The sequence below is a fragment of the Pantherophis guttatus genome, chromosome 1 (assembly GCF_059756535.1).
Source record: "Pantherophis guttatus breed Tessera chromosome 1, ASM5975653v1, whole genome shotgun sequence".
Taxonomy (NCBI): Eukaryota; Metazoa; Chordata; class Lepidosauria; order Squamata; family Colubridae; genus Pantherophis; species Pantherophis guttatus.
In genome coordinates, this window is record NC_142063.1 from 99,800,919 (window position 1) to 99,817,388 (window position 16,470).

A 16,470-nucleotide genomic window follows, 5' to 3' on the forward strand; every position below is an offset into this window, starting at 1 on the left:
GATCTGAATGAATGAAATAGCCTTATTAAATACTTTGTTCTTTACATACAGTAGTTTATACACTGCTCAAACAACTAAAGGGAACACAAAACTACTGTATGTGACAAACAAAGTATTTAATAAGGCTATTTCATTCATTCAGTTCTCGGATGTCTTCTGCTTGTGTTCCCTTTATTTTTTTGAGCAGTGTATTACAAATCACGCAACTAGGCCAACTCAGATACTCAGACTATGTTTAAGGGGGAAATATTTGATGTAAAGATAGTAAACAGAAGCTATTTTAATGTTTATATTTTAATCACCAGGTACAATAGTAGGGAATTTAGGATTAATATTGCTTTTCCTGATTTTTTTAAAAGAATATTTTTATGTTCACAAGATCATGAATCCTTCTTCTGCGCATGCCCCAAGATGGCGCTGTCCATGTGAGATCCGCCCGATGATGGGACGGTTTCTGGTCATTTGGGGGTCTGGGGAGCTGACTTGACCATCTGCAGCCCCAGCCCCAGCTGTGGGAGCCTCTGCCCAGCCTGTTGAGGGCTTTTTCGCCCTCCGGAGCATTGCGGCTGGGCGGAGCCGACGCGAGAGGCGCTGCGGGAGAATGGCGGCCTGGATACGGCAGTCTTCTTTGGCGGAGGCCGCGGAGGCCGGGGCGGCCCCGGCCCCTGTCGTGGGAGCCCTGCCCAGCCTGCTGAGGGCTTTTTCGCCCTCCGGAATATTGCGGCTGGGTGGAGCCGACGCGGGAGGCGCCGCGGGAGAATGACAGCCGCCTTCTGCGCTGGAGGCCGCGGAGGCCGGAGCGGCGGCAGCTGTGGGCGCGGCGGTGGTGGCATGGAGCAGGCCCTCCCCTCCCAGGCCCTGGATGTTGTCCCGGTGGTCCTGGGATGTGTCGAGGGGCCGGGTTCCAGACGGCATCGACGATGGCAGCTGAGGCGGCAATGGCGGCTGTGGCTCGATGGCGAGACGATGGCGGCGGCGGCCTGGTGCTTAGCAGCGAAGAATGGGGGGAGATATGGCCGCTTTGTTTCTGGCCTTACCATTAATATCTGGAATAGACTATCTGACCTGGGGGCTGGAGACTGGAGACGGGAGATACAATCAGGGGGTGTTATGAAGTCCTGGGGGCTGGAGAGGCTGGAGTGCGACCAAAAAACTGGTCACCTGGTCGCCTCGATTGATCCCTCCCCCCCATGCCCTTGACTTGGTCTTCGGCTCCCCGCCTCCACATTGTATCCAGCTGTATGTTATCCCTCCCTTTGAACATCTTCTCTCCCTCGGGTTTAATAACATCATGCCTCTATGGTCTGGCTCCTTTTTCATCTTGAGCCCCAAGCTGGAGGGTGTCTGGGCAACTGTCATGCGGGAGCTGAGGGAGTTGCTGCCTTTCACCAATGGAGGAATAGACCATCTAACCTTCCTAAGCCCTTTCCATCTGGGCTAGCCACCGTGAGAGGGTGGCTTGGATTCTTACCTCCAATCTTGATGAAATGACACGGGACTCCTCCCACTGCAGTGAGAGGGCAGTGGAGTCCAGCTACCTGCTTTGAGATCCATCTTGCTCCAACATCTTAGACTATTTATCAAACTCCTGACCAGACTTTTTTACCTCTCATCTATGTATGGCTTATACCACGACAGACCTGCTTGCGCTGCGAGATGCCCCCCTCTCGCGGCGATGGCCTTCCACGTTATCAAAGGCCTACCTTAAGGACGGGCTTTGGAGCCCTGAGAGGTGGCATGTTTCAAAGCGGGGATTAAGGGGTTTTTTAATTAGGGTTTTTAATAATTTTTTAAGGGGAACCGGGAGGACGACCAAAGGGGATGGGGGGGGTAATCCACCAAGGTCAGAGCCGAGCCCGGCACTGGGTAACGGTTTGGAGGACATTGCACGAGGGAATGGGGAGGGGGCGGAGGGAAATACCATCTGCACGGTGGCTGGGAGGGGCAGATATGGCGGGAGCAGGGGGCCACATCATGTGTTGGGGACGCGCACTCGCTGTCTGAGAGCAATTGCGCGCCCCGGCCCCCAAGGCTCCCCTCGGATACTAGGTGGCTTAGATACTCAGGACCTGGGCCTGCGATTGATGCTGTGCAACGCTAGGTCTGTGGTAAATAAGGCCCCCCTCATTCACGATCTTATCCAGGAGGGGGGAGCGGACCTGGCAGGTATTACGGAGACCTGGTTGGGACCGGAGGGAGGTGTCCCTCTGGTCGAGATGTGCCCACCAGGTTTCAGAGCATACCATCAACCAAGAGCCCAGGGGAGGGGCGGGGGGGTGGCGGTTATTATTAAAGAAGGTCTCGGTTCGAGGGAGACCACTGTGCCTCAGATTGTCGGATGTGAGTCCCTCTTCGTGAGATGGGGTCATGGGGTTCAGATGGGCTTGCTGCTTGCGTACCTGGCTCCCTGCCGCGTGGCAGCAGCCCTGCCTGAGCTACTCGACGTGATAGCCGCGGTGGCAGTTGATACACCCAGGCTTATGGTCATGGGTGATTTCAACTTGCCATCCGTTGGTGAAACGTCTGGGATGGCTCGGGAGTTCATGGCTTCCATGACGGCCATGGACCTGACCCAGTTAGTTCATGGCCCCACTCACGGGGGGGGACACACTCTAGACTTGATTTTTGTCTCTGGCCAGTGGTTGAGTGATCTTGTTATAGGGGATATAGATATGGAACCCTTGTCATGGTCAGATCACTCACTCCTTCGTCTGGACCTTCGTACCGCTACACCCCGCCGCAGGGAGGCGGACCCAATTAGATGGGTCCGCCCCAGGCGCCTGATGGATCCTGATAGGTTCCAGACGGAGCTTGGGCCAATTCCTGATGATCTGGCACACGACTCGGCCGAGGACCTAGTAGCTGCCTGGGACCGGGCGGCTGGTGGGGCCTTGGATCGAGTCGTGCCTTTGCGGCCTCTGACCCGGTGTCGATCCCTCGCGGCTCCTTGGTTCACCGAGGAACTGAGGGAGATGAAACGCCGGAAAAGACGCCTAGAGAGCGGTTGGAGGGCCAGTCGCGCTGAATCTGACCGAACACTGGTAAGGTCGCATATTAAGACCTACCTAGTGGCGATAAAGACGGCAAAGTTTAATTACTTTTCCGCCTCTATTGCGTCATCAGGGAATCGTCCGGCCGCCCTGTTCAGGGTAACCCGCTCCCTGCTCCATCTGGGAGCGCGGGAGGATCCATTGGAAGGCAGGGCGGAGGATTTCGGACAATACCTGCATGACAAAATCGCTCAGATCCGGGGGGACTTGGACTCTGACTGGGTAGATCAGGGCAGGGTGACGAGGAATAGTCCTGAGAATGTTATCTGGGAGGAGTTTGATGCTGTGACTCCCGATGATGTGGACAGGATCTTGGGGAGACTTAGTGCGGCCACATGTTTACTGGACCCGTGTCCCTCCTGGTTGGTACTGGCCTCCCGGGAGGTTACACGAGGCTGGCTCCAGGGTATTATCAACGCTTCGTTGAGTGAGGGTTACTTCCCCGCGGCCTTGAAGGAGGCGGTGGTGAGGCCTCTCCTCAAGAAGCCGTCCCTGGATCCAGCAATATTGGCCAACTACCGTCCTGTCTCCAACCTTCGCTTCCTGGCGAAGGTTGTTGAGAGTGTGGTCGCGCGACAGTTCCCGCAATTCCTGGAGGAAACATCCTATCTGGATCCGTTCCAGTCTGGTTTCAGGCCTGGGCACAGCACGGAAACGGCATTGGTCGCGTTGGTTGATGATCTCTGGAGGGCTCGGGACAGGGGTTGCTCCTCTGTTCTGGTCCTGTTAGACCTCTCAGCGGCTTTTGATACCATCGACCATGGTATCATGCTGCACCGGTTGGAAGAGTTGGGGATGGGGGGCACCGTGTTACGGTGGTTCTCCTCCTTTCTCTCCGACCGGTCGCAGTTCGTGTTGGCAGGGGGGCAGAGGTCGACCTCGAGGCCTCTTATATGTGGAGTGCCTCAGGGGTCGGTCCTCTCGCCCCTCCTGTTCAACATTTATGTGAAGCCGCTGGGCGAGATCATCCGTGGCTTTGGGGTGAGATACCATCAGTACGCTGATGATACTCAGCTGTACATTTCCACCCCAGGCCACCCCAACGATGCCCTTGAAGTGATGTCCCAGTGCCTGGAGGCTGTACGGATCTGGATGGGGAGGAACAGGCTCAGGCTCAACCCTTCCAAGACTGAGTGGCTGTGGTTCCCGGCATCCCGATATAGTCAGTTGACTCCATCACTGACTATTGGGGGCGAGTCTTTGGCCCCCACAGAGAGGGCTCGCAATCTGGGAGTCCTCCTGGATACACAGCTGTCCTTGGAGGAACATCTGACGGCTGTAACCAGGGGGACCTTTTATCAGGTTCGCCTGATCCGCCAGTTGCGGCCCTTTCTTGATCGGGATTCCTTGTGCACAGTCACTCATGCCCTCGTGACCTCTCGCCTTGATTACTGCAATGCTCTCTACATGGGGCTCCCTTTGAGGAGCACCCGGAGGCTCCAACTGGTCCAGAACGCAGCAGCGCGGGTAGTGACGGGAGCAGCGTGGCGCTCCCATGTAACACCGCTCCTGCGTGAACTGCACTGGCTCCCGGTGGTCTTCCGGGTGCGCTTCAAGGTGTTGGTTATCACCTTTAAAGCGCTCCATGGCATAGGGCCTAGCTATCTTCGAGACCGCCTACTGCCACCGACGACCTCCCACCGACCCGTGCGCTCCCACAGAGAGGGCCTCCTCGGGGTGCCATCAGCCAAACAATGCAGGCTGGTGACCCCCAGGGGGAGGGCCTTCTCTGTGGGGGCACCTACCCTCTGGAATCAGTTGCCCCCTGAGATAAGGAGAATCCATGACCTCAGTGCCTTCCGCCGTGCCCTTAAAACTTTCTTTTTTCAACAAGCCGGGCTGGCCTAATTTCTTTTTAAGGGTTTTATTAATTGTTCTGTTTTGCTGATCGTTTTTAATTAACGGGGCCAAATCTATATATATTTTTTAAATGTGTTTTAATATTTGTATCTGGTGTTTTTATCTGGCTGTTCACCGCCCTGAGTCCTCAGGGAGAAGGGCGGTATACAAATTCAAAAATAAATAAATAAATAAATAAATAAATCAAGTGCATCTATTTTAGGAATAACTAATAGCGACTTCTTTATAAACCTAAATTTCAGTAGTGATTGTCAAGTATTTCTTAAGATATTATCAGTCTATTTTAAATTATTTCATCAATAAAATAATGAATTGTTTCATCAATAAAATGTTGAATTTTAAATATTATGACAATTTGTAAAGTCTGCATATATACTATTTTTGGTTTTTGTTTCATTTATTTTGTAGTTTTGTAGTTCATTTACTTTGTTTCTTGATGTTTTAAAATAGATTTTAAAAATGTTCTGATAAAAAAAAGAGAAAAGAAATGTTGCCCAGCTGTGTGGTATCCGCCACTTCCGCACATGGCACGGATGTCCTTATAAATGACATTCTTTATAAGTCAGGAAACAGAAAAGGATCCAAAAACGCTGGTGGGATGAATAGAACAAAATCAGAAGACAGCTGCAGTGACTGGAAAAGACTCAGCAAGCTACGCTTTTTCCTTCCACTTCAGCTTCCATATTGTTAAGCCGGCTGATCCCCCGAATAGCTGCCTCCCAACATGCTTTGCGAACCCACTGCTGAAAGGACAAAATTGAAGCCTGCCAGCCAGCGCTTAGAGCAAAGTTAGGATGTGGTGAATGAACCAGTGATGAAGAGAAGAACTACTTCCTAAGCAGGCATTTCTGGGGGGGGCTTTCATCAGATTGATGATGTTTCTTCTGGCACACGTTAAAATGGTGAAGGCACACCATCTGCCCCCCCCCCATCACCTTTAAATGATGAGGTCAAAACTACATCTGATAACCGTGGGCATTAGGATATCTTTATAGATTGAATTAAGGAGGGCAAATTTAAAAAAATATGCATCCGACCAGAAACTATGCCTCCATTATAAAGATTTCACCTCTCTCAAAAATAATTATTATATTATGGTTTGTCGCACAGTTAGTCAGATGTTCAAGACTGGATCTGGCATTTTTATCCACCTATCAAATCCTTCCCAATGATCTGGGATAGACAGATGTGGATGTTGATGGTCCTAAAGGTATTGTTGCAGGATGTAAGCTGTTTTGAGTAAAGTTGCCTTTTGCAATTAACTGATGTCACTGCTGATAATGTTCAAGTGATACTCCAACCCAAGGTGCCTATTACTATTGGTGCTACCTTTACTTTCTTTTGTCACAGTCATTGTATTTTGTTATCTTCTCTAATTCTTCCTCTTCTATTCTGCTATCTCCAGGTGATTAAATTGTACACCACCCAGAGCCTCTCTGTGAGGATGATGAGCGGTTAAAAAGTTTGATACATAAATAAACACTGCCACATCCACTATCTCAACTTTTTTGTCTTTTTTATCAACAAGTTATTAAGTCTTGGGTGTTATGTGGCAGGTGTTATGCAATAGGGTGGCACTCTTCAGCTAAATTAGAAGCTGTTTATGTGCTACTCTGAGAACTAGCTATCAGTGTCTTAGCTATTCATATTTTATTTCATTTTACTCTTTGCCTCTGCTAGCTCAACCCTTGAGGATACAGTAGAGGGACTATCGTATTTTTCAGAGTATAAGACGCACCGGAGTATAAGATGCACTTACCTTTTTTGGTGAGGAAAAGAAGAAAATCTCCCTCTGCCTCTGAGCAATTTTGCCTCGTTGCAGCAAATAGCAAACAGCCTGCTTTACTTTCATTTTTGTTTTCAGCATAGCTTGATTAGCACAAGGGGAAAAAAATCTGCTCCAGCAATTTACCTCTTTGCAGCAAGCAGCAGCCCTGCGCAAAACAGCTGAGAGCAAATCAGCTAAGAGTCGGGAGGCCAATCCAATCAACTTGTGCTAATTAGGCTGTGCTGAAGCTGAAAGGAGCTGGTTTTTCTTGCTGTTTGCTTGCAAGGAGGTAACTGCTGCGAGGCAGAGGCCAAAGAGTGGGGGCCAGTGAGTGGGCGGGGCTACATTTGGTGTATAAGATGCATCTAAATTTTCATCCCTTTTTAGGGGGGGAAAAGGTCCATCTTATACTCTGAAAAATACAGTATATTCAAGCCAAAAGAACACAGATGAGTGTTTTAAGCTGAAAATATTTGGGAAGTCTTATTAGAAACGATTGCCCTAGATTTCACCCTTGCCCAAAACTTCATCAAAACATCAAAATGAATGAATGACAACCATCCGAATTGCCCTATTCATAGGTATGCTATCAACATCTGAGAAAAGGAAACTGCAGTAAGAGAAATACAACATGAATTCTGGTTTGAGGAAACCTAACATATCTTTAGTATCATTGTATAGAGGATCTCATTAGATTTCAGAAAAGCAATCTGTGTTCCAACAAGTTTAACTAGAGAAGTCATACTTACGATCATTGTCGTGAATAATTTGGAAGTTTTTCACTGAGGCCTGTGTTACACGACCATGGAAATTTAAAACATAAGACTGAGTATCATCATTCCAGACTGGAGTTTTGTTGTGCAGCTCAATCACACTCTCTGTGTTTTTGTTTTGCCATCTTGAGAGGAGTGTTTCGTGTTCCTATCAGAACCACGGATATAAGTTTGAGTTTAGCCGAAAGCTATCTGCCACTCTTTGAATATATACCAATTCCCCATTCCAGTGTTCAAAACCTTCCTAAAATAAAATCCCTAGCCCTCCCAAATCAACTGCTTAGATTGTCAGACCTACATGCTATTCTAACTCCATTGTCATTGGGGAGCATACGGAGATCAACTAACAAACACAAACACTAACTCTTGTTACAGTCTAGACTTACATAGTAAAGTGGTATAAGCTAGTTTGGAATCAGTTTGGAAATCACAGCCATGTCAAAATACGGTACTTCCCAGGTCCTGTTGTAGTTCATATTTCTAGAGGGGCAAGGTTTGGATTGCATTTGGGACCTTCTATATGGCATAGCAAATGGATATAGCAGACTTGCAAGTGACAGAGCATTAAATCTTCACACATAGATATACTCTAAGCATTTATATTTTAACGGGAGGCAGTGGCACCTATTATCTTGCCAATGTTGAGGAAGAATAAGAATGTAATTATATATATCAGGCTGAGGCAAAAATATAGAATTGAAAGAATGCAAATGTCTTCAATGACACAGTCCCCAATAAAGATACAAATATGTCAATATATTTTTCCATATTTGCCAAGAAAGTATTTGCTTTACTCCAGTAACTCCATTTTAACCTTCTTATTAAAAGATATGAGAAGAATGAAACCTTAAAACTTTTACAGATCTGGGGATAGCAATGTCTCAGATTTTAAGAAGTAGTATTTTTTATTGTCATTGCTCTCTTCATAGTTTCAGTGCAGAATTCAAGTAGCAATAAACAGTTCCTTGTAGCAAGTCATTACTCTGGTGTTAGAAAAGAAGATCTTCTATTAGTTACTGCATAACTGCTGGCAACAGAGCCTTGTTGTATGCATGACTGCAGTTTATTATCCACAACTCTGGATAGTTGAGTGCTTCAGATCATATAGAAGCATCCATAACATGTGAAGACTCCTTGCAGCAGACAATGCTGAACATAATCTATTCACTTATATTACCAGTGTAACTAGGAGAGAATAAGGGCCTCTCCCTGCTCCTCACACTTAGACTGAAGATTCTAAGATTTCTCCCTCCCTCCCCCGCCCCCTCCCCATTGACAGACTTATGTTTTCATGCTTTGTTTGGCTTACAAAGAAAAAGCACAACAGCCTAAAGAGTGGGGGTAGGAGGGTGGGCAACAAGAGCCAGAGAAAAGGCAGAATTGGAAGAATAAATTTGTATTTCGGATTGTTTTCCTGATTCACTTTTAAAACATGCAAACTTTTTTTCCCTTAAAGGCTGCACATATTGTGCTGTCATTTATGTTTTTCTCTCCATTCTCAGCATTTCTGCCACTAGGACACAGACTGATTGTATGTAACCCCGGTACTGTCTGCTGAAGAGCTTGTGTGAATCTTGACACTCAGCAGGAGCTCCGAACACAACTTTTAGCAATCTTTTAGTACTGTCTGCAGAAAAGCTTATGTGAACCTTGACACCAAGCACAGGGCTCTACAAACAACTTCTAGCAAACCAACTCCTGCTGTTGACAATGGCATGTTAAAAGTCAACATGCATAGACCTAAATCCAATGAATACAAACCAATCAAATGATCTGTGGCCAATCATACTTGTGCTAGTAATTAGCATATGTAGTATCTGTGATATAGAAATGGCTAATATCTTTCATAGATCTTCAGGTACACTAAGTTGGGAAGCTACTGATTCCTGTAACTGCTTATATAATATATAAGAAATGAATTTTCAGAGGTCCCAGCCTCACCTGGCATTTTTTCTAGTTTATGATAAGTGTTATTTTTCATGACAAGTTTTTTAGATATAACAATGCTTATTTTAGACATAACAATGCTAACAATTGATGTTAGTAACTGTCAGAGTAGTAGTAAATGGCTTTCTCTATTTTTCTCACTAAGTTGAAGAAGGGTCATTATGACAAGGTGAGTAAATCCCTGACTTCAGAACAGCCAGTTCAGGAACAAATGGAAACTCAAACCCCAAAGACCTGCCAGTCTCATTTTAACATAACTGGGAATTATAAACCCAATCTGTAGAGATTCTCAGTCATCCAGATCATGGTTGTCCCAAAGATGCTTTTTTCAGGAGGCAACTGGACTGTCTTGGTTTTTCTTTGAAGACGTTTCGCTTCTCATCCAAGAAGCTTCTTCAGCTCTGACAGGATAGTGGGAAATTGAAGGATTTATATTCCTTGCAGACAGCTAGTCAATTGTATCCTTTTAGAGGGTTGTTGAAGCACTTAGAGGTTTATCTGTGTCCTTGGGGTCACCTGAGTAGTGTTCCTGGTTCCTGTAGTCTGCAATTTTTTTTCCCTCTGGAAATCCATTCCTACTCCCACACCATTCAAAGGGTGTTCATCCCAAATTGTATAGCTGTAGAGATCCTCAGTCATCCAGGTCACGGTTGTTCCAAAGGTGCTTTTTCAAGAGGCAACTGGACTTTCTTGTTTTTTCTTTGACCACAGGAACCAGGAGCACTACTCAGATGACCCTGAGGACACAGATAAACCTCCAAGTGCTTCAATGACCCTCTAAAAGGAGACAAATAACCAACTGTCTGCAAGGAATATAAAACCTTCCACCCCCCACTATCCGGCAGAACTGAAGAAGCTTCTTGGAGAAACATCTTCAAAGAAAAAACAAGAATGACCAGTTGCCTCCTGAAAAAGCACCTTTGGGGAAAACCCAATCTATCTCATGGGGCGACTATGGAGAAATCATTAGCAGAGGAAACACAATTTAGGCTTTTTTCACTTCCTGGAGGAATGACAGAACACAAATCTAACTAATAACAAATCCAAGCAGAACAGAGGGGGTGAATTTTGTATGTTTAAGAAACATTTTTTTCAGATTAAAACAACAATTTTTTTAAAAAAAACTTGTTCTCTCCTGTTGCAAAGAATATAAATTATGCCAGAATCTGGGATTAGTGTTATAGCATCCGCCCATCCTCTGCATTCAATCCCTTTTTTCTCTATCCTCTGAATTTGTCCTCAGTGGCTATGAAAATATTTATAGATGAATTCTGGGCTTCTTCACCTATGAAGGAAATTAAAAAACCAATGTCTCCCAGGACTGACATGTAATTGCATCCTTAAACTTGGTTGAGGTAGCTTATGGTGATTGGGATAATGGTGACTGACTTACATTCCGTGGTCTGATGGAAACTCTCTCATGATCCATATTCATTCCAGGTATGATGACACTCATTTTACGAGGACCCTTAAACCCCAAAACGTTTGTTTCCTGTTTTAAGACAATAAGATAAATACTGAAAATATAATAGACCTTTATCTAAGAGGGAGGGAGGGAGGGAGGGAGGGAGGGAGGGAGGGAGGAAGGAAGGAAGGAAGGAAGGAAGGAAGGAAGGAAGGAAGGAAGGAAGGAAGGAAGGAAGGAAGGAAGGAAGGAAAAACATAAATAGGCTCAGAATTTGGTACTGGGTGCACTTTAGTTGTGTAATTAATGATTTATTTTTAACAGCAGCAGTATCAACAACGTAATTTAGCACTTTAAACGTTTATATATCGTAGTGCTTTGATCATTCTAATGTACTTGATACATGCCATGGTAATCTACTAAAGTAAGTCACTTTAAAGCATTGTTCCTCAGCCTGATGCTCTTTAACTAAGGAGACCACATGAGCGTTTTCTGGAAATTAAAATCCAAAACATTTGAAGTGGGGAATCTATATTGCATCTATCTATCAGCCAAAGTTGAGAAATAGTGGACACCTACATACTGATGCTGTAGGAGAGAGATGGGCTCAGCCCTTAGTCACCTAATTTTATATCTCAGATATAAAACCCATATGTGACAAAATAAGGGGGGAGAGATGTAGGGGAAGGAGTCATGTTTCTTTCTTCATTTACTACTGAGTGTACTAAAGGAGTCTAGGCAGGGTACATCTTGTTCCATAATTCCCTCCTCTGTCAACTGGCAGTTAGTGTTCAGATTCTGCTTATTGCTTATCTGAAGCAGATTTGAATGTGTCAGGGCTGCAAAAACCCATCTGCTTATTTTTGTTATTACATTCCTTTCAACAAAAAATTAAAGGCATTGTAGCCAGTTGGTTAATCATGAGCTGAGTTCTAAATAACAGTTTTATGAAACTGATCCATATTTAAATGGCCAAGAGATCAACAACAGATGGTTTCTCCTTCCAAATGCGATTGTATTTCTAATGAATCTATTTAGAATTCCTCTACTGCTGCAGTTTTGACAGTGACCATTAGGTGCCGTGGCAGCTGTATTAATGACCAACAGCAACAAGAAAATGAAAGCAAAATCATGGCTTATTTTACTTTTACTTAAACAACATTATGAAAAGTCTCTGCATCTAGGATTTAATTAACAATTCAACACTTAACGGATATTACAATAATTTTTGTAATTATTTTTAAAGACGGGATGAATGTTGGAAACTTTCTATATGAATAGGAAAAGGTTTTATTAAAATGCATAATGCAGTTTTTCTTACTACCAGTGCTATAATAATACCATCATTTAAAAAGAATATTGGAATTGATTGTTTTTGTGTGAGCAAAAACAAGCTGTTTGAGAAAAAAAAAACTATGCTTCCTCCTTTCCCTCTCAATTGAGCCTTCTCACCAGCATCAGCGTGGCAGTTGCCAAAAAAGCTGCAACCTTGACACAGATGTGAGTGGAGACATGTGTCCTGAAGCCACCAGGAAACCAAGTACAGTAGCCAAATGAAAGTACTGTTTTTCCTTCAGAAGAAGTAGATGGTCCAAAAGCAAGGGGGGGGGGAGTACAGAAGTCCAACAACACAAAGCAGTGTAAAAAAAAATGCAATAGCTCTACATGCTGGCCAGTAAAAGAAGAAGAAATCTCAGAGAGAAGGGATTTAAGATAGAACAGGCTTAAGAAAGAAACACTGATGCATGCTAGTAATACTATAGAGCCGTGATGACAAACCTATGGCACGCGTGCCACAAGGAGCCATATTGGTGGACACGCGAGCGTTGCCCTAGCTCAGTTCCAGCATGCATGCGCGCACTGGACAGCTGACTTTTGGGCATTCCGGGCCCACCAGCTGTTTCTGCCCTCCGGAGGGTCTTGGGGGGGGGAGGTCCGTTTTTTGCTCTCCCCGGGCTCCAGAGGCTTTCTAGGAGCCTGGGAGGGTGAAAACGGCTCCTCGCCCCCCGCCGGAGACCCTCTGGAGGCTGGAAACAGCCCGTTTGCTGACTTCCGGTGGGACTGGAAGGCCCGTTTTTTGCTCTCCCCAGGTTACAGAAGCTTTCTCGGAGCCTGGGGAAGGCGAAAACGGCCTTCCCCACCCCGTTTCTGGCCTCCGGAGGGCCTCTGAGGGGGTGAGGAAGGCCGTTTTTGCCCTCCCCAGGATCCAAGACTTTGGAGCCTGGGCAGGGTGAAAAATTGGCCTACCAGGCCCACCGTGCCATTGCGTGCCAAAAGCGGGGGAGTCACGTGCACATGTGGGGGGGAGGGGTGCATTGAATCATGGGTGTGGGCACGCACACTCCCCCCTGCAATCCCCTATGCATGTAGATTAGGTTTAAGATCAGGTATTTTCATAACAGAGATGTTATTACTTATGATTAATATTAGTATTATTTTTAATTTATTGTCTATTGCTGGTCGATGACTGTAATAAAATTTTATTCTATTCTTCTATTCTATTCCCCCTGCACTCCCTCCGCTTTTGGCAAGCGATGGCAAAAAGGTTAGCCATCACTGCTATAGAGCATAATATATAGATAATGAGTCCAGAGTACAGTATATTCAATTATAATAGTATAGAATATAGTAGTTGTCTTGATAATAATTATCATTGTAATACCGGTAGTATATAGTAATAAAACAGAATATAGAAATTTACACATAGTACTTTTATATGAATTTACAAAATAAAACATCTTCTCAACTCTTCTAGAGAGAGATAAAAAACCCCACATGCCCAGGGTCCTGTGCTTTTGTGTTTCTCTTCAACCTGGGTCACTCCAATTGAACATGGTTTAAAAAACAATTTATGACGAGGTTTTTCTCCAATGTTCCCAGCAATATTTTTAGAAACCTTCCTGATACCAAGCAATCCTAAAATATATGACCGAAAAAGAATACGAGTTGTTTTATTTTGGAAGTTCTTCATTTCTATTACTCTTCACTAAGATTAGATTATCCTGAATATTTTGAGAAAAAGGAAGTATCTTAAACTGCCTTAAACGATTATGTGTAGCAAAGAATCCTAATTTTCTTTTAGCTTTTGCCAGACTGGAAAGGGAGGATGCTGTTTATTTTATTTTCTTCCTTCATTTTCCTCCCACAGAAATTCTATGAGGTAGTTTGCCTTAGAACAGGGGTGTCAAATTCAATTTCATTGAGGGCCACATCAGGGTTGTTTGACCTTGGGGGGCCAGGGTTGGCATGGCTAGCTCGACATCACTTGTGTTGGGGGTGCCTGTGGTGGCCTGAGCGCTCTGCCAGCGAAAACAGGCTCCTGAGCTGTTTTCAGCTGTGACAGCTTCCTGCAACCCTCTGCCAGCGAAAACGGAGCTTGGAAGGGCTGCCCGTGGCCCTCGCAAGCTCCGTTTTCAGCTGCAATGGCATCCTGCAACCCTCTGCCAGCGAAAACTGTTTTCACTGGCAGAGACACCACAGGCCAGTCCTTTGCTGTTTCCAGGGCAGCCCTGCAGGCTAGATCTAAGCACTCCGTGGGCTGGATCTGGCCCCCGGGCCTTGAGTTCGATACCCCTGCCTTAAAGAGAGTGACTGACTGAAATTCACCTTGTGAGTTTTGTGGTGGAAGATGGTCTTGAATCTTGAGTTTCCATACTGTAACCTTGAATCATTCTAGTATTAACTTGGCACCTTTGCCATTATATTAGAACACACTTCAGGCATTTTAAAGAATAAAGAAGATGATCTAGTATGTCAGGAATGCTTCCCGCTGGCTTCTAAAGTCAACATAAACGCTAAATTTTATTTTAAGAAAATGTCATTTAAAACATTTCTGGACTTTGCAGGACTGAGCAAACTAATAATAATTTGCAAAACAATGCTGGCTCAGGACATCTAGATACTCCTCCATTATCAAAGACCAAGCTTAGTCATTTCTCCTGTCCCTCAAGTTAACAAGAGATTTATGAAGACCCCAGCCTAGCAAATCAATAAATAAATTCAGTGTTAAACTCAAAGTATTAATTGTTCAGATCTTGTTACCTAATTCCTTCTCCTTTTCAAGAAATATGGTTAAAGATTTTGCAAGACAGGGTCTTTCCCTAGAATGTATTTTAATTCTTTTTATATCTTAATGATCACATGCATCTAAAACATCAGTGAATCATTCTTGCTTCAGGGAAACCCAGGGTTTCAATGGGAAAAGTCACTCCAGGGTAGAAAATGCTGGGAATGTTTGTTGTACCCAGATGAATCATCCAGTCACCTTCATGAATAATTGGGTATATTTACCATTTTTAATTACACTGGATTTAAAACCAGTATTAATACATCCAATTCAGTGCACTGTAAACTGTAGATGTTTTACAGATGGTGACTTCAAAGGTAACTCCACAAATAATAATACTCCACAAAGAACCCCTTGTTGAACAATGCCAAGTCCATGCAGCTGAGAAGAGCAGTCTTGCACAAGTGACAGAATGGTTAATTTCACAGTATTTCTTAGCCTTTTATTCATTGCTTTGGCTAAAATTGAACTATGCTTCATACAATGTCATGTTAAATAGCATCATCATGCTGCCAGGCTAATGTAGAAAGCAAGTAGATGCTTAATCTGTTTTTTATTCATGGTCATACTGATGGTCTGTGTTCCTGGAAATGAGAGCAACACAGTAGCTACATATCATATTAAATATTATTTGGCACAGGAATAAACCAATTGGATCAATCTAGATGTTGCTTTCCCCAGTAATTCCAAGTTGGGGCTGGACTTTTTCCAAGATATCCATCATCCTGAATAAAAATAATTCCTGCCCTTGAGCATCCTCTTATTTTGCAAAAATGATTGTTCTACGACCTCTTTTTAAAAGAAATTATATTTTGTTCTTTCACTGGAGAAGTACATAGAGTAGCATACAGATAAATAAAGGCAATTTGAATTCATAGTATAAAAAACATAACAGGAAAGAAATGAACGTTGGAAATTAAAAATGAGAATACTGGAATGCCATTTTATAATACTAGATGAATCTTATAATGTCCAATTCTAATGCAAAGACTATGCTGTTATGGTACTAATATACCCCTAATATATGTGTGAAGCTGTAAACGCCTGATGCAAAGATGTATGTATATGTATACAGTAACTATTCTTTACATAGAGTCCATGAAAATACGTATTCTGGAATTATAAACATGTTGAAGTTATTTTATTACTCAATCCAACAATTGTTATTTATTCTACTAATACACATTTTCTTTTTTTTTGCATAGGAAAATACTTACATAGCAAATAGCAGCTAACTCCTGGCGTAGATTACTTGCCTCCAAACTCGATGTTGTTTTCACTGGGTTAACTCCATTATCGTAAACTGTAAACTTAGTCCCCATGAGATTTGACCTATTATTGAAGTAAAAGAGTAATCACTGTCCAGTACTAAATATGGTACTTTATTTATTATCATGAAAACTGGAATTGTGTTTCCCCTAAACTAGGAGTGGGGAACTATGGCCCTTTTATGACTTGTGGATTTCAACTCCCAGAATTCCTGAATCAGTCACGCTGGCTCAAGAATTCTGGGAGTTGAAATACACAAGTCATAAAGGGCAATAGTTCCCCACCTCTTCCCTAAATCTTCTCTTTTTGACATTAAATGTATCCATTTTCTA

At 44.1% G+C, this 16,470-nt stretch overlaps 1 protein-coding gene across 7 annotated transcripts in view; it reads right to left on the reverse strand.

Moving 5' to 3' along the window:
• Nucleotides 1-16,470, reverse strand: part of TUB (TUB bipartite transcription factor) — a 136,248-nt gene that overhangs the window by 13,322 nt on the left and 106,456 nt on the right. For all 7 annotated transcript variants that reach the window (XM_034417006.3, XM_087879264.1, XM_034417008.3 and 4 more), the window contains exons 9-11: nt 16,087-16,201; nt 10,792-10,890; nt 7,428-7,599 (exon numbers count right to left, since the gene is read on the reverse strand). In XM_034417006.3, coding sequence (XP_034272897.1) covers nt 7,428-7,599; nt 10,792-10,890; nt 16,087-16,201 — 386 coding nt within the window. The remainder of the gene's footprint in view (nt 1-7,427; nt 7,600-10,791; nt 10,891-16,086; nt 16,202-16,470) is intronic.